Source organism: Alosa sapidissima, chromosome 4, assembly GCF_018492685.1.
Source record: "Alosa sapidissima isolate fAloSap1 chromosome 4, fAloSap1.pri, whole genome shotgun sequence".
NCBI lineage: Eukaryota > Metazoa > Chordata > Actinopteri > Clupeiformes > Clupeidae > Alosa > Alosa sapidissima.
Window position 1 is genome coordinate 26016579 of NC_055960.1, and position 23931 is coordinate 26040509.

The following is a 23931-nucleotide window of genomic DNA, read 5'->3' on the forward strand; positions in this document are numbered from 1 at the left end:
TCCTTGGCTCTGTCTTGTTCTCATTGTTTCCTTGTCTTGTTTCCGTTCTGTATCATTCTCTCTCTCTTTTTTTCTTGCTCTTTTTTTCTTTTGTGCGTGTTTGTGTTGTCTGCACCTATTTAGTCTCCATCAGGAAGAAATTCCTCAGACATTCATCCGCCTTTTTAAATAGCCATTCTTTCTGGACTCATGAGAAAGCTTGAGGAACTGGTTATGACAACTGGTGGTCACATACGTAGCAATGGTAGGCCTTGTGTGTTTTGGCAGTTTGGAGATTTTGTCAGTTTACTCTCCATGCCAAATTAAGATTTCTTTGTAGCTGTGGTCAGTGCTCTGCCTTCTTTTCTCCTAGCTATGAAAAGTCACATGCGCACGGAGTGGAGTGGAGAGGAGACTGCGGTCGTCTCTCTGGCAGAGAGTGGGAGAGTGGTGTGTACAGTAAGGGGATTTGTAATAGGCTCCTGTGTCCTTTGTTTTGATAGGCCAGCCTTCAGCTCCTCCAGAGCCCCTTGCTGCTCCCCCTGCTGCTCAGGCTTCAGTCATGAAGACGGACAGGGAGCCCGACCTCATGGAAGGTACACACACACACACACACACACACACACACACGGTTTCCACACTTGGCGAATATACACTGCTTCTTCTCCTATGCAGCCAAAGACCCAAGACACGCACATAATGCTAGCATACCCCCACCGACACATCACTACTAATACAATTCCACACACACAAAGATACAGATTCTTACAAGGTCATACCAATGACTGTATAAATAGTGTATATATATGTGTGTGTGTGTGTATGTATGTATGTATGTATGTATATATATATATATATATATATATATATATATATATATATATATATATATATATATATATATATATTATATATATATATATATATATATATTATATATATATATATATATATATATATTATATACATACACACACACACACACACACTATTGACAATTGACACAACTGACAATTGACTGAACTCTCCCATCCTAACTGTGTGTGCTCAGACATCTTTTGCACAAGGAGTACTCATCACACTCATTGTGATCAGGATAAACATCTGCTGTATTTGTCTGTAATCAGGACAGATGCTCTAGTCTTTATGGATGGGAGATCCTGTACAAATGGTCCTGATTTACTACCAAACTTCTCTATCTTTCTCAAAACCAAAGATGAATAGCTGCTCATACATTTAACATGCAAGGTGTGTGGCTGTTATAATGGGACCGACTGCTGTAATTTGGTTGAATTTAAGAAAACTTGTTATACTTGTGTAACGGGTATATACTGGTAATAACCAGTCTTATTGTAATTCTACAGCCACACCTCAGGGTTATAGAGGGATTGGTATCTGTGCTACATACATTGAGTTTATTGAAGTGAATGTGGTGTGCTTTATTTTCTGTGTTTATTATGACCGCCGCGCAGCGAAGCGGCGGTCATATAGGTTTAGTCAGATTTTTTTTTTTCTTTTTCGCATGCCCAAATTTCCGTCAATGATTCCCGGGACACTGAAAGACCGGGGTACACGAAACTTGGTGGGCATGTAACCCCACATGGATAGCATGGAACCATCGTTTTTCGTTTTCGTTTTCGCTGGACTGGACCCCTCGAAAGGAGGGTAGGACAGACACAGTTTTCTGTGAATATCTCGAAAACCGTAGGGTTTAGGAGGACCATTTTTTTTGTATGTTGATCTCAAGGGGCCATGTCAACCCATTCCATAACCACTCATTTCATGTATAGCGCCACCTAGTTAAACACAAAAAAGTAAAAATGAGGTGTTGTAATTGAAGGTATCTGTGACCTAACATAGTCAAAACTGCACGAAATTGGAAATGTAGGATCATTATGACACCCTCTGTATGCACGCCAAGTTTTGTGGAATTCCGTTCATGGGGGGCCACACAATAAATTAATTTATGTTACTATACACCAACTGGCCTGTAGGTGGCCGGAGACAGTTTTCTGTGAATATCTCGAGAACCGTAGGGCCTAGGAGGTCCACCTTTTTTATGTATGTTGGTCTTAAGGGGGCATGTCAACCCATCCCATTACCACTTATTTCATGTATAGCGCCACCTAGTTAAAAATTAAAAAGCAAAAAATTAGGTGTATCACAATATCTCTGGCTGACAAGGTCAAAACTGCACGAAATTAAAAGTGTAGGATCATTATGACACCCTCTGAATGCATGCCAAGTTTTGTGTACTTTCGTTCATGGGGGGCCTTACAATAAAATAATTTATGTGTACATTTAGTGACGTACACCAACAAGGACGTACACCCGCTGGACTGGACCCCCCGAAAGGAGGGTAGGGCAGACACAGTTCTCTGTGAATATCTTGAGAACTGTAGGGCCTAGGATGACCAATTTTTTCCGTATATTTGCCTCCAGGGGTCATGTTAACCCATTCCATGTGCACACATGTGCATAAACAGATACACACGCACACACATACATTTACAGTAATCATACGTATGACACATACTCACACAGTAGACATATGTACGCATGCATGCACATGCACAAACACACATACGCAGGCAAACACACAAGCACGCACATACACACACACACACACACACCCACACACATAAACATAAATTTGTACACGCACACATGCACACAATTCAAGAATTTTTCCCGTCATCTACTCCCTGAATTTTTGGTCATTGATACCCGGGACACCGAACCACCGGGGTACATGAAATTTGGTGGGTACGTAGCCCCACTAGACTTTTACGGAAAAATTCCCCCCCGTGCTGGGCCCCCCGAACCGCAAAAAAAAACAGGTTTTCCTAAATAACTACCTGAACCGTGGCACTGAGGATGAAGAATCTTTTATGGTATGTTGGTCTCAAGGGCCCACATCAACCTGGCTCATAATCACTCATTTGTGATTTGCACCCCCACCCCCCGGTAAAAAATGAAAATGCAATATTATTCTGCTTTAATCGCCCCTGTCTTCAGTTAAGATGTTCAGAACTGCACCAAATTTTATGTGTATGATTGACCTGCCATTCTCTGGGGGTATGCCAAGTTTCGTAGAATTTCATCCATGGGGGGGTCTAAAAAAATTAGGTTATGTGTACATTTAGTGACTGTACACTCATTGGCCTGTAAATGGCGGTGCACACATATACACATGCACACACACAGGCACCCACATACTATCGGTATTAGAACGGCCGATACATAATTACAAATTCAGTAGGAAGCCAAAATAAATATTCATCATCATCATGGCTGCATTTTCAGGATTGGCGATAAGTAGACGTTTGTCCACTAGATGGCGCATCATTGCAGTGAGACGTAATTTTGTTGGAAGTTAAAAGTGGGTTGGAAAAAACAATGGACGCTTCCTACAAGGACTGTAATTTACCGCAGCGAACATCTAATAAGGATAGGACGATGTTCACATGAAGTGTAATTCCCATTTCTTCTTGAAGCCGAAATAAATCTGAGGATGTTTATCGGACATGCTTGGTTTTTACTGCAGGTACGTTAATCTTGTAATATCAATAAGGACCTAGGTAATGTTACCGTTAGCGTTGGTTGAGTGATGGAGGCCCATTTGATTGATTGCATTTGTAGAAAACTATAAATGCGGTTATACCAAGCAAATTGATAGCAGCACTGTTTGTATCTTTCGACTGTCATTTATTGCACGTGCTACAAAATCATTCTGTGCAATGGAAGATTTACCAACGTTACACCGGTCTGATACAGTTTTGCCTATACATGCGTGAGACTGAGACGCCTGTTTATTTTGTTTTAAGTGCGTGCCGGGTGTGAGGGGGGAATCGATGTGCTTTGATTACAGCTTGGTAGTTGTAGTCTGTGTGATTAAAAAGCACGTGTGTGTGAAGTATCCAAACAATGACACCTTCATTTCATTATGGCTGCTTTAGCAACACACCTTAAGCTACAGTGTAGTGGGTCCCATTTAGAAGTGGCTACTTCATTCGCGCTTTCCTTGACTCATGGAGCTGCGTGAATGTTATTACAACTTTTCGCCACGATATGACAGTTTAAGTCCGCTTGATACTGTAAGGCGTAAACCATTGGTTTCCAAAGGAGATTTTATTTGTGTCGCCAGCATAGCCTATTGACAATTTATGTTGTAAATAGGCCTACCTTATAATCCTACCTGTAGCTTAGGGAAGCTAACAGCTTTCTATTAGGATCTAGTTTGTTAGTTACCGTTTTGTCATAACTCCCTGATGCATTTTTGCATTTAGAATAGCCAGAGCGTGTATATCTCAATCGGAAAATTAAACAATATCGGGTGCCTATGGACTAGGCTGCCCAGCCCTATCTGCCCGCTATTTATTTTTTGATTTCTTAAAAGATTGAGCTTGGTCTGATGAAAGCCAGACTAGCCATGAACATGAATCAGCCTATATTTGCACGAACAATAACGGACAAAAGCTCTTCAACTTTGGCCCGTTTCTTTTACTGTCTATGGTTAAAATGTGTATGAACAGTATAGCGACGCATTTCATCAAGGCCCATTTGGACATGTCAGTTATTTGCACCACTGGTTAGATGTAAAACAGCATTTCGTTTCAGACTAGGCTACTGTTACTTAATTTGTGCATTAACAATAACGTTTCAGACTACTGTTACTTAATTTGTGCATTGACAATAAAGTATTACATGAACTAAAGATGACTAAAATCTTATGTAGAAGAAGAAACATTCACAAAAAATCCATCCATCCAAAAATGACCTTTGTTTTTGATAGCTGTTGAAAACGGCATGGAACTGACAGAGATGTTTTTGTTTATAAATACATAAAAATAAATAAATAAATAACATTATGCTGATACCTTTTGCTTTTCCCAAATACAATGCCTACAGGTGTAAGTGACCTTTCATCAATCCAGTTGCAATGGATGAACTGTGATGAACTGCCCTACTTGTGATTGTTTAGAGATTTTAAAGGTTTTATAACAATGCTACATCTTCTTTGGCTATTCTACAATCTATTCACCTTTTCAGCACCAGTAGGCTACTTTCTGTGCAGCCGCACACACACACTCAGGCATGCCAAACAAGCATACACAAAAGTTTCAAGAGTGGGGGATGGAGTAAAATATGGAGACAAATTGAAGTGTGATTTATTTTCGCGGAACGGATGTACAGGACTGAGCGGCGGTCATATTTTGTACCGCTATGCGGTACATCTAGTTTTGATTTTATTAGTGTGTAAAAGGGTGACAAAGGAAGTAAGTCACGCAATTGTGATGAAGCATTTTTATCTTATTTTTTTTAAAGATAGTCTTGGTGTCTGTGTGTGTGCTCTGCTGACCCTGTGGTTTGAGTCAGAACTGAAAATAGGAAGTCTATAGGAGCACACACACTTATGTGTATAAAAATGGCTCAAAGGGTAGCCATAAATCTGACACTTTGGAGAACAGAGCAGAGATGGTCAGACAGAAGCACACGTTAGGAGAGCACGCAAAACTCAGTAAGTATTCAAACTCCTCGTGTATGCCCTAGTGGGTCTGTGGTAATATGGTTTGCCTGTGGCTCAGATGAGTTTAATGTAGGGAAAAGAGTTTGGCTAGGGGGATGGCGCTGAGATGTAAATCGTGTAACAGTGTTACAAATGGGCTCAAACTGGAAGCACCGGTATGTAATAGCCTGTGATGAAAATTTAAAATAGACACTGCTCAACCTGAAAGCACCTAACAGGGTGTGGATGGAACTCATCCCTTCGGTTGGTTGGTGTGCTTGTTACTAAGGTTTGTCATGCCGTTATACAGACATTTTTAGGTTAGCCAGATCATGACTGAATCAAGTATGTGTGCTATGAACCCTTTTTAAGCACACCAGTTTGTTATGAACTGAACTGAACTGAATGAGTTTGATTCAGTTCTGCAGAAAGTGTAGCTTTGAGGAATGTCTTTGTTGCACATGCTCGCATATCATGAGATATGTCACTGAGTTCATCAGGTTGAAATCAGGTGTACGTTTTATGGCCTGTTTATGAATAGCAGAAAGCACAGCCTAAAAGATCGCTTCTGTTCCTTTTAGGATTTATGCTACACACACATATATATATATATATATATATATATATATATATATAGGGGCGGTGGTAGTGTAGTGGTTAAGGAGCTGGGCTAGTGTGCAGTAGCCTGAAAGTTGTCGGTTCAATTCCCGGCTTCCACCGTTGTGCCCTTGAGCAAGGCACTTAACCCCAAGTTGCTCCGGGACAATGTGATCCCTTGTAATATAGCTGACATATGTAAGTCACTTTGGTCAAGAAGTGTCTGCTAAATGTAATGTAATGTAATGTAATGTAATATATATATATATATACACACACACACACACATTCATTGGGTCATTAAGTCAGTATGCATGCAGGACACACACACACACACACACTATTGACAATTGACACAACTGACAATTGACTGAACTCTCCCATCCTAACTGTGTGTGCTCAGACATCTTTTGCACAAGGAGTACTCATCACACTCATTGTGATCAGGATAAACATCTGCTGTATTTGTCTGTAATCAGGACAGATGCTCTAGTCTTTATGGAGGGGAGATCCTGTACAAATGGTCCTGACTTACTACCAAACTTCTCTATCTTTCTCAAAACCAAAGATGAATATCTGCTCATACATTTAATATTCAAGGTGTGTGGCTGTTATAATGGGACCGACTGCTGTAATTTGGTTGAATTTAAGAAAACTTGTTATACTTGTGTAACGGGTATATACTGGTAATAACCAGTCTTATTGTAATTCTACAGCCACACCTCAGGGTTATAGAGGGATTGGTATCTGTGCTACATACATTGAGTTTATTGAAGTGAATGTGGTGTGCTTTATTTTCTGTGTTTAATTTTTTTTATTAGTGTGTAAAAGGGTGACAAAGGAAGTAAGTCACGCAATTGTGATGAAGCATTTTTATCTTATTTTTTTTAAAGATAGTCTTGGTGTCTGTGTGTGTGCTCTGCTGACCCTGTGGTTTGAGTCAGAACTGAAAATAGGAAGTCTATAGGAGCACACACACTTATGTGTATAAAGACGGCTCAAAGGGTAGCCATAAATCTGACACTTTGGAGAACAGAGCAGAGATGGTCAGACAGAAGCACACGTTAGGAGAGCACGCAAAACTCAGTAAGTATTCAAACTCCTCGTGTATGCCCTAGTGGGTCTGTGGTAATATGGTTTGCCTGTGGCTCAGATGAGTTTAATGTAGGGAAAAGAGTTTGGCTAGGGGGATGGCGCTGAGATGTAAATCGTGTAACAGTGTTACAAATGGGCTCAAACTGGAAGCACCGGTATGTAATAGCCTGTGATGAAAATTTAAAATAGACACTGCTCAACCTGAAAGCACCTAACAGGGTGTGGATGGAACTCATCCCTTCGGCTGGTTGGTGTGCATGTTACTAAGGTTTGTCATGCCGTTATACAGACATTTTTAGGTTAGCCAGATCATGACTGAATCAAGTATGTGTGCTATGAACCCTTTTTAAGCACACCAGTTTGTTATGAACTGAACTGAACTGAATGAGTTTGATTCAGTTCTGCAGAAAGTGTAGCTTTGAGGAATGTCTTTGTTGCACATGCTCACATATCATGAGATATGTCACTGAGTTCATCAGGTTGAAATCAGGTGTACGTTTTTATGGCCTGTTTATGAAAACACAGCCTAAAAGATCGCTTCTGTTCCTTTTAGGATTTATTCTTCACATCTCCATCACCACATAAACGTTATTCCCCCCTCTATCTGAAGCCAGTCCCTTAAAGATGCCATTAGCACTAACTCAAGGGTAGCAGTAATCGTTGTTGCATTAAGTGACTGCAGGTTGCCCAATGTTTGATATCTGTCGTCATAGTGGGACTTTTGACTCCGTCGTGGAATATGTTTTGTTGATTAAGCAGACTCCATTATGGAATGTTTTATATTAGGCAATGTATGTGACGATAAACCCTAAGGTAACCATGGATTTCTGTGTGCATGATGTCTTGAACAAAGATTAAGAAACCATAAATGCGATCAAGTTGCTCTTGATTTGACCAGTAGTATGTCTGACTCCTTCATCCTTTACCACATGACTCCTGGCCTTCCTTGTGTCATGACAGATTTTTCGCAAAGATGTTAAAAACTTGCTTACCTGGCCTGTCTCTCTTTCTTTCTTTCTTTCTTTCTTTCTTTCTTTCTCTCTCTCTCTCTCTCTCTCTCTCTCTCTCTCTCTCTCTCTCTCTCTCTCTCTCTCTCTCTCTCTCTCTCTCTCTCTCTCTCTCTCTCTCTCTCTCTCTCTCTCCTCTCCTCCTCTCTCTCTCTCTCTCTCTCTCTCTCTCTCTACCATCTGTAGAGGATTGCCCTGAGGAGAATGGGGTCATCCAGACGCAGTACAGTGCCATCTCCCCCCCTTCTTCTCCCGTGGCGCAGGATGAGCCCTTCTCCACCTACTTTGAGGAGAAGGTGCCCATCCCTGATGATGCCACCCAGGTAAGGGCACAGAGTGGTAGATGCCAGGTGTCACTTATTTTACAGTGTCCTGACATTTAAGAAATATATTATCGATAATCTCTGATCTCAGGAATCAGTCATAATATCAATGTGACTGGTAATGGATGTCTTGGTTATTAAATCTAGATATGTCTACATCATTTTGAGGGCACTGAAAAAATCCTTAACATAAACTTAAAATAATTGGCAGTGAAAACTGTAATTCGCTAGACCACACCTAACAGTGTGCTTTTGAGCAGTGATTTTCTCATGGATTACTTGATCGTATATCCGAAATGGAACAGGAAGTGAAAGAGGAAGCTTTGGCCAGTAAATGTGACTAATGGATTAAGAGTGTTAAGAGTCAAAAGCCACTCACGTGTGGAGAAAAGGTCAGACCATAAATGTATTGTTGATTTTATTGCTTGGCTGTGCGTCCATTACAAGAGCATATGTAAATGGTAACCTGCAGGGGACCTCTGTGTATTGTGATGGAAACACGTCTCAAAAATGTTTCTGATGCATATAACGTAATAGTTAAATAACGATCGAATATCATACACATTACTCACTTACAACCCATGAGTTTTGCTCCGTGTTTGACTCCTTGCCATGCTGAGGATATGAATGGGTATATTACACTTCCTAGTTATATGGAGAAGGTGCTGTTGGCAGTTGAAGGATTAAGTTCTCACTTTCTCTTTTGTTTTTCTTTTAAAGCTTTTCAGTTTTCGGAAGCTCTGGGCCTTCACCGGGCCTGGTTTCCTAATGAGCATCGCATACCTGGATCCAGGGAACATCGAGTCCGACCTGCAGTCTGGAGCTAAAGCTGGTTTTAAGGTGAGCCCTCCATCAGGCAGAAAGGGCAGGCAAAACAGCAGGATGTGCTCCGTTCTGCTGGCCCAGAACAGCTCATGCACTTTGTCCTTGTGGGAGAAAAAAATGTTGTATGACTACTGTTGGAACATAAGCAGGACTGAATAATGTTTTATAGTTGTCGCTCCAGTTTTGTCCTCCTTAAAATTGTTCACAGGGGACAGTGGGTGAAGGCGAGAGGTCCTAGAGATATTTTGGGTGTCATTTGAGGAAACCTTATGTGTGTGTCAGGCAGTGTTTTTTTTTTTTTGTAGAAAAAAAAATCTTTTTTTGATTTATTTATGTATAACAATTTTAGCATTTTAGAATATATCTAACAATCCTAGTTAATGTTTCATTTTGCTCCTCTTCAGCTCCTGTGGATACTTCTGGGAGCCACCATTATTGGGCTGTTGCTGCAGCGCTTGGCAGCTCGCCTTGGTGTTGTCACAGGAATGCACCTCGCAGAAGTCTGCAACCGGCAGTACCCTACAGTAGGTTCACCTCTGTGTTCGCCTTTGCAGTTGTGCCCGAAACATAGAGCCTAACCCAGACCAGCTAATATAGCAGAAGTGAATTTTATCTGCATTTCAGCAGAAGTGTGTAAATATTTTAATTTCATTGAGGTTTACCTTTGATGGTTTCCTTTAAAAACTTTGCTGAAACACAGCTCTACCAGTCAGGCCACAGTAATCCCCCTCATGCTGCTCTGGGCTTTTAACCTCCTAACCCGAACCTGGAAACCCTTAAAGCCTCTGCTCTTCAACTCCCCTGAGGAGACAAAGACCAGGGATAGCTATGATCTATCATCTAGCCATCATCTAAAATATGCAAGCCAAAAGCTCTGTCCTTTGCTTTCCATGTGTTTTAATGGGTGCCTTGTTCATGGTGTCCTGCCTAATGCTATTTTGTCTGTATTGCTAGTGCCTGTGCTGAAAGACAAGGCCGGCAAACTTAACAGTATTGACAATTATCGACCTATTGCATTAGCCAGTATCTTGTCTAAAGTACTGGAGAGAACACTTTTAACAAAACTAGAAATGTATGTTCTCACTAATGAAAATCAGTTTGGGTTTAAAAGGAAGCATGGAACTGACATGTGTATCTACGCTCTTAAAGAGATTGTGTCAAGTTACACTAGCCTGAATTCATCTGTATTTCTATGTTTTATTGATGCATCAAAAGCATTTGATCAAATTAATCATGAAAAATTGTTTGTAAAACTGTTGGAAAGAGGTGCTCCCAATTTTTTTAGTGAGAATTTTGGTGTTTTGGTACGCTCATCAGACATTCCAGGTTAAATGGGACAATGTTGTATCTGGTCCATTCTGTGTCAGTAACGGAGTGCGGCAAGGAGGAATTTTGTCACCTATTCTATTTAATGTTGACATGGATGACTTATCAAATCAGTTAAATAGGTTAAATACAGGTCGCCTTGTGGGCAACACTATTGTTACTCATCTCATGTATGCAGATGACCTGGTCTTGCTCTGCCCATATAGTGCTGGGCTGCAGCAGATGCTGAAGGTGTGCTCCCAGTATGGCATTGACTATGACATAACATATAATGCTAAGAAAAGCCATATAATGATAGTTAGAAGTGCTGAGGACAGGAAATCAACTTTCCCGACCTTTTATTTGTCAGACAGCCCTCTTGATGTGTGTGAGGAGGTTAAATACCTAGGCCATGTCATATCTGATGATTGGACAGATGACAAAGACCTATACCGACAGCGCTGTAAAATTTACTCTCAAGCTAACATGCTTATAAGGAAGTTTTCTATGTGCTCTTAAAACTTACATAACACCACTATATACTGCTCAATTGTGGTCCAACTATAAGAAGAAAAGTTTGCAGTGGCTTAAGGTAGCATACAATGATGCAATGAGGTTGCTGCTTCGTGTCCCTAGGTGGCACAATGCCAGCCAATTATTTGTGTCCACTAGAGTGCCTACCTGTGAGGCACTCTTAAGACGATTGATGTTTAGCTTTATGTGCCTAGTCAGCCCTCTGAAAAGCTGCTACAGATTCACTTCTAGGTTAAGAAGGCATTGGCGCAAATGCCTGTATGTCCTATAGGCTAATGTGATTTTCTATGTATTTTGTATCTCCTTTTTATACTATGTATCATGTGTGTGTATGATATGGACCTGTGTCTGCAATAAAGCTTATATATATATATATATATATATATATATATTCCATTTATCATTCACTTATTGTCCTCAGAGTGTGACCATACGTAGTTGTGTGACTGAGACTCAACCGGTAGGCTCTTCCTCTTTCTCTGCCTCCTAGGTCCCCCGTATCATCCTGTGGCTAATGGTGGAGCTGGCCATCATCGGCTCCGACATGCAGGAGGTCATCGGCTGCGCCATCGCTTTCAACCTGCTCTCTGTAGGCAGGCAAGTCCCACACTGTACCTCCTGGGCCAAGGGGCTTATGGGTATTATATGAGTAGCGGGATCTGTTCACAGATAATTTGCAGTTACAGTAACAAATAACTTTTGCCTTACATCTTTTAGGATACCTCTGTGGGGCGGTGTTCTCATCACCATCATTGACACATTTGTGTTCCTCTTTCTTGATAAATATGGTAGGTTTTTGTGCCATTAGTGTATAATTGGTGCAATGTTTGTTTTTTGATTGGTACTGCAGGGATTGTCTTTTGTTCTAAGCAGTTCTGGGCAATTCCACACAAAACTGTCACGTCCATAACGCCAACACAATGCCATGGTATGGTATGATGTAAATGATGATCACTTGAAATTTGAGCATTCACTCTTCCTGCTTGTAGAACTTGCATGAAAAACTTTTCACATAATCATTCGCATCATACAAATGCCATGGCATTTAGTTGCCGTTATGGACGTGACAGTTTTGCGTGGAATTGCCCTTCTATTGCAGTTTTACTTAAAAAAAGATAAATAAAAATAAAGTACATGTTGGTGTTTGTGCTGTCATCAGGTTTAAGGAAACTAGAGGCCTTCTTTGGCTTCCTCATCACTATCATGGCCGTCAGCTTTGGATATGAGGTAAACTCCTCATGTTTTGTTCTGTTATGTGTTACAGTGTGTGTCTTTAAATGTAAATAAATGTAATGTAAATGTTTTTCATTTAGCTGACCCTTTCATCCAAAGCAACATACATTTCAATTATGAAATTAAGGGCCACTGTCCTCTGAGAAACTCAGGGTAAATAGCCTTGCTCAAGGTGAAAGCCGGGAAATGAACCCTTGCCTCATACTACAGCACGTGTAACTAATTAGGGACACCTGCTGTCTTTCTGTGTGCGTGTTATCAGACACTTTGGACTTTGGACGGCTGTTTTGTCTCATTTAAGACATCCTCTCTGTGGTCTTGTAAAGTTTATGACAAGGGAACTTAAACAATTTGGCTGGAATTGTGTGTATCTGTGCCAGTAACTTAGTTCCGTTGTTTTATGAACAGTACGTGATGGTGGCGCCTGACCAGGGCGAGGTGCTGAAGGGCATGTTCGTCCCGTACTGCGCCGGCTGTGGGTCACCTCAGCTGTTGCAAGCCGTGGGCATTGTGGGAGCCGTTATAATGCCTCATAACATCTACCTGCACTCTGCGCTCGTCAAGGTAACAGCCTTGCTTTGGTGTTTATTAGCAGGTGCAGGGAATCATGAATAATGAGGAATGCCGGTTGCCTCTTTTCCATAACTTTTGACTTTTTTTTTTTTTTTACGTTAGTGGAAACAGACTAAAATGGTAATTCAATTAGTTTATTGACTGTAACCTCCTCACGCCATCTTCCAGCCTGTATTAATGTATAGTAATGTGGATGTTGAGGGTACTTTTTGATAATTATTTTTTTTGCAGAAATTATGCCTTAATCATGCCTACTGTTTTGGTTCTGCAGTCGAGGCAGGTGGATCGTGGGAATAAGAGGGAGGTGAAGGAAGCCAACAAGTACTTCTTCATTGAGTCAGCCATAGCCCTCTTTGTTTCTTTCCTCATCAACGTTTTTGTTGTGGCTGTTTTCGCCGAGGCATTCTACGACAAGACAAACATTCAAGTGGTGCGTATATAGAATGGCCATTGCTCCTTTTTTCGTTACCATTTAATTTACCTTGCTTTGGTGTTCATAATACCAAATGTATCATTTTATTTCATTTAGTAATTTTCATCAATTTCCTTATGTAGAATTCACTTTCTGGGGTAATCAACAACCCATAGCCACAGTTATAGCATTTCTTTTATTTCTAACTGTTTAGGCCCAATTCACACCAAAGATTCGCAACGAGACTTAATCACTGCAGAAAGAGTTGCAGCGGTGAGAATTAAATGTTTCACGTTGTTGCCAGCTGTTGCAAGCCATAGCAAAGCATTCACCATGTCTAGTATAAGTATAAGTATATATACTCTTTTGATCCCGTGAGGGAAATTTGGTCTCTGCATTTATCCCATTCCGTGAATTAGTGAAACACACTGAGCACACAGTGTACACACAGTGAGGTGAAGCACACACTAATCCCGGCGCAGTGAGCTGCCTGCAACAACAGCGGCGCTCAGGGAGCAGTGAGGGGTTAGGTGCCTTGCTCAAGGGCACTTCAATCGTGCCTACCGGTCAGGGTTCGAACCGGCAACCCTCCAGTCACAAGTCCGAAGCGCTAACCAGTAGGCCACGGCTGCCCTGCACTGAAATGATGTGGCAGAAATGTGTCAGGTTGGAGTGAAACCAAACTGCTGCGGTAGATCAGACATGTGCACCAATGATAGTCCCAGTCTAGTCACAGTTGCAAGGTTTTTAGAACGTTGCAGCTCATCTCGTTGCGAATCTTTGGTTTGAACCCCCCCTTTACAGTGTAATAAAAATAATAATAGAACACAAAGCTGCTACCATTAAACACATCCGTTTGAGTCCACTAATATGGGACTATGACATGCATCCCCTCAGACACTAGCCAGGTTTGTTTGACTGTGTGTGTGTAGTTGTAACAAGCTTATTAGATTAGAGGTTTGATGTGGCTGTGGCTGATGTGTCTGCTTCCTTTCCTCTGCAGAACGAGAAATGCAATGAGACAGGCAGTCCTCACACCGACCTTTTCCCCCTCAACAACGAAACACTTGAGGTGGACATCTACAAAGGGGTACGTCTCCGTTTCCTCTATGGTTTTGCGTTAATTTTATTTTCTGATGTGTTCTCCTGAGGGAAATAAGTTTTACTTCTGGAAAAAATGTTTTACAAGTTCATTTTAAGTATTTTCCTATACTCATGCCTTTTTTTTCCAGCGACTGATAATCTGTAATAAATAAAACGGTGTGAACTGCGATGATTAATGTCATAACATTAGAAGTGAATTGTACTGTATGATGGGGAGTAAGCATACTATGTAATGGTTGTTTTTGTAGGGGGTGGTCCTGGGTTGTTTCTTTGGGCCAGCTGCTTTGTACATATGGGCCATAGGGATCCTCGCTGCTGGGCAGAGCTCCACCATGACTGGGACCTACTCTGGCCAATTCGTCATGGAGGTTAGTGTGGAACCTCCACAGACGAGCAGAGTTTCTCCTGTCTCCTGTGCTGTCTCTGCTGTTTTGTCTCTGCAATATTGACTATTTATGGGTATCAAAATAACTCAGATCATCCTGTACTTCCTCCCCTAAATATGGAGTATAAATATCGGTATATAAGTGCTTATTCTATGTATTTCATTTTCTGTTTTTATTTTTAATTACTATATTTTTTATTATTATTATTATTATTATTATTATATTACATAACTTACTGCTTTCATTTATGTTTGTTTTACTGCTCCCCCTTGCCCTTGTGTGCTCTGACTGTTATTTGTACAAACGTCTCTGTTATTGTTTGATGCTTGAACTTTTTTTTTTTATTGTATAGCACTTTGGTCAACTGGTATTGTTTTTAAAGTGCTTTAGAAATAAACCTGACTGTGCTCCTTGTTGGTGCCCCCCACCCAATCCCAATCCTCCCCCACCTTTTTTATGCAGCCCTTGCCACTTAATCTACTAAACCCCTCTTCTACTGCACTTTTTACCCCCCCCCCATTAATGCACAAATAGGCTGACACCAGACATAATTTCACTGCATTTCTTACTTCCAGTAACTATATGCATGTGACAATAAACTTCCTTGTATCCTTGACTTGACTTTAATATACCTCATTACTCACCACATTTTTTCCATTTCCATGTCGCTGTGTCCCTCAGGGTTTCCTCAACCTGCGCTGGTCCCGCTTTGCCCGGGTCCTGCTGACGCGCTCCATCGCCATCACCCCCACGCTGCTGGTTGCCATCTTTCAGGATGTGCACCGCTTGACGGGCATGAACGACTTCCTCAACGTGCTGCAAAGCATGCAGGTCAGTTTCAGGTCCACAACTCGGACTAAAGCAGTGCATCTGCATCCAGTCACATGACTCGGTCCTATTTGTTAATACAGAGTTAATTGAACCTGAGACTAAATTGTGATTATTATGGCTAATTAGCGTTAGCACGGTAGTGAAATTGGCATTACAAGCCAGACTTCACCACCACCACCCCCAGCAAGGTGGGTACAGTTACAGCCAGAGAAGCCAGAGTGTCCCAGCCGTCACTGTGCCTTTTGAACACTCTTCTTTCATGTGCATCTGTTCCTAATCTGCCAGATTAGCATCTTATCTACCTTTGTGGGGGGGGGGGTTTAAATTTGCTTATTCTCTTCATCCTCTCCCTCTTCTGACCAGCTGCCGTTTGCGTTGATCCCCATCCTGACCTTCACAAGCCTTCACTCCATCATGAATGACTTTGCCAATGGCCTGTAAGTGGGACACGCTTTATCGATGCTAAATAGTACATCACTAATAAACAGCAGACCGTTGGACTATCATTGTTGCACATGTCTGATCTACCGCAGCAGTTTGGTTTCACTCCAACCTGACACATTTCTGCCACATCATTTCAGTGCAGGGCAGCCGTGGCCTACTGGTTAGCGCTTCGGACTTGTAACCAGAGGGTTGCCGGTTCGAACCCCGACCAGTAGGCACGGCTGAAGTGCCCTTGAGCAAGGCACCTAACCCCTCACTGCTCCCCGAGCGCCGCTGTTGTTGCAGGCAGCTCACTGCGCCGGGATTAGTGTGTGCTTCACCTCACTGTGTGTTCACTGTGTGCTGAGTGTGTTTCACTAATTTACGGATTGGGATAAATGCAGAGACCAAATTTCCCTCACGGGATCAAAAGAGTATATATACTTATGCTTATACTTATACTTACTTATACTTATACAGCCCAAAGCTAGCATAGAGCAGTGGCCTGAAGCGCAGACTCTCCTGAGTCCGAGGTCTGTTAGACACTTATCTAAAAACATTAATTCAAAGATGCCCCATATGCAAAACGTCAGCACCAATATTCTGAGAGCAGTGATAATGGTATGAGAGAGGTGCTAAGATCGTGTAAAGAAACTAGAAACATTTACATTAAATTCTGGACAACACTTTAGAGCTCTGAACCTTGTAAACAGAAGTGTTGGTTACATACTGTATAGGTGATAAAAGTATTAACTTATTCTCATCTGGCTTGACTACTTAAGTGCAGATCTTTGGAGTGTCAGTTTTTTTTTTCAAAACCAGTGGCCTACACAATGAATATTGTTACAATAGGTGGCAACACACCTCTGATAGTCCCTCTCCCCAATGTTACCCTAAGGTCCATATCTGCCATCAGCTGTTAAATGTACACTAGGCAAGATTTTTTACCTTAATATAACCTCTACGAAGCCAATTTGATGGTAAACGAACTTGTAATAGGGGAATCGTTCACCTATTTACAACGGCAAAGTAAAATAAAAATATATCATGACTCTAGGGGGAGCTCTAGAGTCGCCAAAATACCTGAAACTGCATAGTATATCTTTAACTGTCATTATGGCACTTTTTGCAAAAACAGTGATAAGAATTAGGAATAAAGATGTTGTTTTTTTTACAGCTGATTTCTGTTCAGTTCAAACATACATACCATGTCACAAGATGCACCTACAAAAGAGAAAATTATGGTTATTTTTATGTGTTGTGAAGACATAATAGGCTCATAGGCTGGGATTAGAGACATTAGAGAAGCTAAATTGCTTTACACTGTAACAGAAGGGTGATCATTTCAGAGTGAGATGGGAGAGAGCTCTGATTCGTCTCACATTTCTCCACCACACAGTTTGCATATTTGTTCATTTTTTTGTGTTTTTTTACAGGTTTTGGAAGATTGGCGGTGGTGTGGTCATCTTGGTGGTGTGTGCCATCAACGCGTACTTTGTGGTGGTGTACGTCACGGCACTCAACAGTGTAGCCCTCTACGTCCTCTCTGCCCTGCTGTCCATTGCATACCTGAGCTTCGTAGGCTACCTGGTGAGTGTTCCACAATCCTACTACTTCACAAACATGTTTTTGCTGTCTTGGTCAACAGAAAATTTTGGAAATATTACTGCAATATCGCAATGTTTTGGAGACTTATCATCTCACAGCCTGATGGTTCTCAATCTATGATTTGTAATTTATTGGTTCTCTCTCTCTCTCTCTCTCTCTCTCAGGCGTGGCACTGTCTGATCGCTCTGGGTGTTCCGTGTCCAGACCTCGGCAGCAGGGTAAGGAACCCGCCAGCGGTTCTCATAGAGGAAGAGCCTGAGTTTGACACTTAGAACTGAGCATGTGTTTCACTTATACAGAGTAACCTGCTCTTAGAATCCAGAGGAAGCTACTGTCTTAGGCTGTGAAGGGTTATTTAAGCCCAAAGGCAGCTCTTTGGGGCTGTGTATTTTGCACTGAAATAGCTGTGGGAAGAGCTCACCACACCCCCAAGAGACTGATTAAAGAACTGTGCCCTTACTAGAATAAATGGCAGCTTTTGTCCCTGTAACTCCTCAAAGCTGTGGAACCATTTTTACCTTATTTCGTTAATATCTAAATTGAACAGTAAACTGAACTGAAATATTTGTTTTACACCATGATAGACTGGGGCAGAAGGGTCTACTTCAAATGTCAGATATTGGCAGTTGGTATGACTGAGGATAGTACATCTGTGACCAAACATGCCCAATTAGTAGGGCTGTCAATCGATTAAAAAAAAAAAAATCTAATTAATTACATACTCTGTGATTAATTAATCTACATTAATTAAATAAATTCAATTAAATAATTGAATAATCAGCATTAGTGACATTAAAGTTCAAAGACTCTTTTATTATTATTTTCACTGTTCAAATAATTGCCATAATAATCTATGATATGACCTAATATGCTGAGGAAATAAATTCAAAAGTGCTTCGGGAAGAAGTTTTTTTTTTTCACATACAAGGCATTTCAGGCCACAGATATAACCTAGGGGACACAATGAAAATAAATGAACACTCCCCTCAATGTCAACACTTATTTCTTTGCATTAATGTGCGACTATAGAGTTGATGAACTCCGGTGATATGCAAATTCCTTGCTGCAGACATTGCAGAGGACTTTATTTTCAACACTTTATTTTTTATCAACACCATCAGGCCGTTTTTTAAAAGTAAATGTTCCAATCAATGATCGAGGCAGCATGTTTTCTTCTCTCTCCTTCATTTTACAGTCTAATTTTTACTGACTAGAACGGCTCGGGGTCAAAGGTCATACGGAATCAATTAATCTGCACTCATTTTTTTTAATCAGTTATTTTTTTTAATCAGTTATTTTTTCTCAAATTAATTAATTGAAATGAATCAGTTATTTTGGCAGCCCTACCAATTAGATAATTCAACATGCATGTACTTAATTTTTTTTCAGTTTTAGCCCATTATTATTTTTTTTCATTTTATCAAAGACATCAATGCATGGCAGAGTTATAAAACAAGTTCTATTGTATAGACTACCTTTTTCATAAGTTCTTTCACATAGTGAAGGACAAAAGTCAAATCCTAATGGAGGCAATGATTTTTTTAGTGTTTGATAGTATTCAAACTTTTTCCACATGACTCAGAATGAATTGTGATGACATTGCACAAAAGCACGATAGACTCATTTATATAATGTGCACATCGCACAAGATGACAAACCTCCACAGAGGAATTATTGTTGTAAACCAGCTATGTTTAAGCTTTCTTTTATATGTTCTGTGCCTTTCTTGTCATTGGGAGCTTCCTGAACTGCATACAATTTCATATTTATGTATCCAGAATTTGGGTTAAGTGTAGTTTCTGCAATATTCCATTACCTTGTAGCTACCTTTCTCCTGTGTCATAATCTTATACTCCTGGAGAGGAATCCTAGTATTAGTTTAAAATGAAGTCTGAAGAAGACGTATGCTATGGGAGGATTTAGTGGTGTGCTGTTTATTATTTTACTACCTGAACTCATGTCATGAGTGTTCAAACCAAGTTGAAAGGAGCCATGAAAACATTTTGTCCATGAAAGGGTTATTTTCATGAGCATTAACATATGCACTAGCTGCTAAGTTTAATGCTGTGCTCTGTTACTATATATATATATATAGAGAGAGAGAGAGATTCTCCCATTGTTCCTATTGAGTTTTTAAATGTTATGTCTATTGACTACATAATTTTTCTTAGGCAGATTTTTAAAGATTTTCATACAGTTACAGAAAATGCACAGTCATCTTCGGTACAGATTAAATGTTGATTCAGACCGGTGTAAAATGTCATGTGTCCTTAACTGGATCACTGCTTTAGGAGACTTTCCAAACAACAAAGAGCTCTGTGGAAAAGGTGAACTTAATTTATTTTGTCTAATGCATTTGAAGTTTATCTTGACCACATCACCAAGTATATATATGGGCTTCAAACCTGCAACCTTCATTTACCATCTTTCCAACCTGAGTTTCTTGAACCCAACGTGGTCTTACAAGGGGATGGTCTTCTACTGTTATTTCTCCCTCTTGAACGCAAATTGGTTCCTTTTCATTTCATTCTACTATGTTTAAAGGAAATTCTAACATCTTGTCATGGATTCTAGAAGCACTGCTGATTTTTGTGGAATATCTGATAATCCATATTATACACTTTGTGTTCAATGTAACATGTCCCATGTTGCTGTTCATATTGTATTTTAATAGCTAATCAATGTGTCCATATTCACAGTCTGCCTCCTTCTGTTGAATATGGCAGTGTAATGATGAACAAAGACGGACATCTTGGTTTTGAGTTTTAACTTGAAACATGTACACAAGAATAAGACTAATGTGTAGATGTGCGTGTCTTCTCTCTGCTGAATGAAACTGTATTCAAAAAATAAATGAAAACGTAAACAAGGATTTCAGCTGTCTTTTGTCCTATCCCATTTGCTGTTTCTTGTGCGGTGCTGTAGATACCAGCTGTGATAAATGCACCGTGTATCATATGCATTGCTAAACTTTATCAATTCTAAACTTGCGTAGAATCGGTGGAAATAATAGGGCAAAGAACAATGACCTTTGAACTCTGCTTCCCATGAGTCCACTGTTATAGCGCTGTTGTCTTTCATCTTGTGTTTACAAGCTGGCCGTGGCTGTAGCACAGGATGTTTACTCAGTAAGTACATTCTGATCTTGAATCTCTCTCTCCTCCATCAGTAGCGACATTGAGGATGTTCATGCTGTAATCAAAGGGTTATAATTCCTGCATAGATTGTATTATAGAGTCATTACAAGTTGTAATAATCCAAGTGAACTGCACTTGTGGTAGAACTAGCTCTTTCTCAACATGTCCATTCTAGGCCCCCAATGTCATTCACTTCTTTGATATCACTCATAGAAGTGCCTTTACATATCTACTCAAGAAAGCCATAAGACGTTTTATGGAGTGTGTAAAAGTCAATTTCCTATTTTGGCATGCAGAGGTACTACCATCATGCCTGCATTATATTGAGAAACTAAGAATTTACCCTTGACAGTCATAACACACATTCCTAACACATGCATCCCAAACTGACATTAACAAAGGCTGAGTCAGTGGTTTTGTTGTTGGAAAAAATAAACCCTTCTAATCCTACTACAATAACACGGTTGTACTTTGGGATGTTTTTTTGTACATTTTCTGAAAATAAAGAGTTAGGATGTAATCAAAAACATGAAAAAGACTCTCATACCACCCTTATAGGTCCAGAGGGATTTTTATTTTTTGGAGAGAAAAAAAACTACATACTGTGTATGGTGTTTATGTGTAAAAGGTGGATGTAGTTCATATTTTGATTGAACAATACAGTATTACAAAATGTTTATTCATTTTCCTGTATTTTATTTTCTCTAATACTAGACAACTGATTTTTTTTATTTCTTATTTTTTGTCTTTTGCGCTTGTACATATAATATCTTCTCCATCTAAATGATTGAAGAGGAGGGCTATGGAGACAGTATCTGTGGTTGGCTTTCAAAATATTAACAACTTGGATATCTATAACTAGGTACACAGATAGAAGTGATGATTAACCAATACAGCATAATGCTCTGTCATGTATACCGGTACCACTCTAGTAGACTTGCCAGTTAGATTTTACAGTCACTGCACTGGAATAGAGACAAAGACATTCATCTGTACCCATGTCATTCATGTGTACTTATAACACATATGTCATGTTGCTGTCTGTCAGTGGTTTTGGATACTTGTCATGAGGTAGTTTGACTCACGGGTGAGTTCAAACTAAGCATTAGTTCAGTTGTGGCACATGTACAAATTACAAACTGCTTAGATAATTCTTTTGCAATAAGACAAACTTTGTGAATCAAATATCAAATCCAATTTTCATAATTCTATGTTGTATAATAAGTTGAATTTCCCCTTGAGGATCAATAAAGTATCTATCTATCTATCTATCTATCTATCTGTCTAAAAAAATGTGACATGACGATCATTACATTTTTTAGTTTGTTTACTAACTAACCATGAATGACCAGATAAGAGTTGGGGGTTGATGTTGGGGTTTGCACTAATGTGGCATTTTAAGTGACTGCTAAACTAATGTCACTAAAGCTTCAAGAACTTCTGAACATCTGTCTTGATCTCTGTCCTCTCTGTTCTCTTCTGCAACACAGATGGGGTTATCGGGACACACAGACCTCTACCTGCTGAATGACATGGACAGTGATGGGCTGGTGGAAAGATAGAAGGACCAGCAGGTAAAGCTAGTGGAGGTCAAGGAGCCAAAGGGATATGACTTAATCTTTGAAGGTGGGCTGGATGGTGGGACCACCTGATCCTTACCCTAGACCAGTATGCCATGGCTTGTCCACAAATGTGCCCAAAGTATCCTAAGTGACCTTACATATTGAAGAACAAAGGAGTTTCTCCACATATGGGACATTCCAGAATGCCTGACATTTTAGTTGTGACTGTCGGTTGATTTTTTTGTTTTGTTCTGTTCTTTTGTTTGGTGCATCCGACAATGACTTGACAATGGCATTCCAAGACTACAATATGACTGATTACATCACAATTTATCAAAGGGATATTTCCATCACGGACCCTTAAAAATTAACATTTCATATTTAAGATCAGCTAAAAAGTCATCCCTGTACCTTCTCATTACCTTTTTGCTAGGTTGCACTAACAAACAATTGTATTATCTCAGGATTTCCAACAGCTCAACATTCTCTAAACTCAACAGTTTAAATCAGGTCATGGATTACATTTTATTTTGAAAACAGCCTCTAACACTTACAAACTTTAAACATAATGCAACAACTCCAGCGGGCTGTATGTGCAGCTTAGATGTTTACTCTTCAGATTTACAGTTCTATTCAGTGTTCAGAGTACCTGAAGACAAATTTGTCAGTAACTGACAAAAGAGGAATACACTGGTTAGAATATTCTGGTGAAATTCTAGTCACTGTGTAGCTTTATAGTGGGTTTGTGTCTTGTGCCTCAGAATCTATTTACCTTCTGTTTGAAAGCACCTTGGCACACTTAATATAATTGGTCAGATTTGATAGAAACTGGAATGTCGTAAATTATTTATTTAGGACATAATATTTAAGACAGTATACCGGTATTGAGGATAGAATGCATTTTATTCATATTTAAATATTAACTCAATGTAATAGTATAATTGCAGGTACTACAGAGGGGTGTATTTGAAGGGATGTGGGACATTTCAAAATAATATTTATTCCATATTTGTCTAAGTTTGCTACTGGCCTCAAGCTATTTTTTATTATTTCAGATGAACTTTGACTTGAAGCAGAAACATAGTGTGTTGAAGAATGTTAAAATGTCATGAAAAAAAAAAACTTTAAAATGTTAACAAAAGCAAATTTTCTACTAAATTAGAATAAATGCTGTTCATATTTCGTGAGACTGATGCTTTGAACCAAATCTGTGTGTATCAGTAATTTTGGGTAATTCTAACACGTTATCTGATATTACAAGCTATTGCAGTATGTTCATTTGTCTGTCCTACAACTAGGGTTGCAAAGGGGCAGAAAATATCCGGTAAATTTCCGGAAACTTTCCGGAAACTTACCATGGGAAGTTAAGCTGGGGAATTTTGGAAATATTCCAAATTGGAAACTTTAATGGAATTAAAGAAAATTATGGGAATTAATTGGAATTTACGGGAATTAACTGGGAATTTTGGGTAATTCATACAAACTGTT

General features: G+C 39.8%; 1 protein-coding gene across 2 annotated transcripts; it reads left to right on the forward strand.

Annotated features, from left to right (window-relative positions):
- Window positions 1-23839, forward strand: slc11a2 (solute carrier family 11 member 2). 2 transcript variants are annotated; one of them, XM_042090628.1, is made up of 17 exons: window positions 1-244; window positions 483-575; window positions 8374-8510; window positions 9231-9350; window positions 9740-9859; window positions 11665-11771; window positions 11892-11962; window positions 12334-12401; window positions 12816-12971; window positions 13252-13410; window positions 14396-14482; window positions 14745-14864; window positions 15564-15713; window positions 16077-16150; window positions 17573-17726; window positions 17909-17962; window positions 22372-23839. In XM_042090628.1, the coding sequence occupies exons 1-17, from the start codon at window positions 190-192 to the stop codon at window positions 22441-22443; spliced, it is 1797 nt and encodes a 598-aa protein (XP_041946562.1). In that variant the 5' UTR covers window positions 1-189; the 3' UTR covers window positions 22444-23839. The 2 variants fall into 2 exon arrangements, with proteins under 2 accessions (XP_041946562.1, XP_041946563.1); XM_042090629.1 differs by lacking the exons at window positions 1-244; window positions 483-575; window positions 22372-23839 and adding an exon at window positions 7043-7171 and having other exon boundaries at window positions 17909-18514.
- The last annotated feature ends 92 nt before the right edge of the window (window positions 23840-23931 follow it).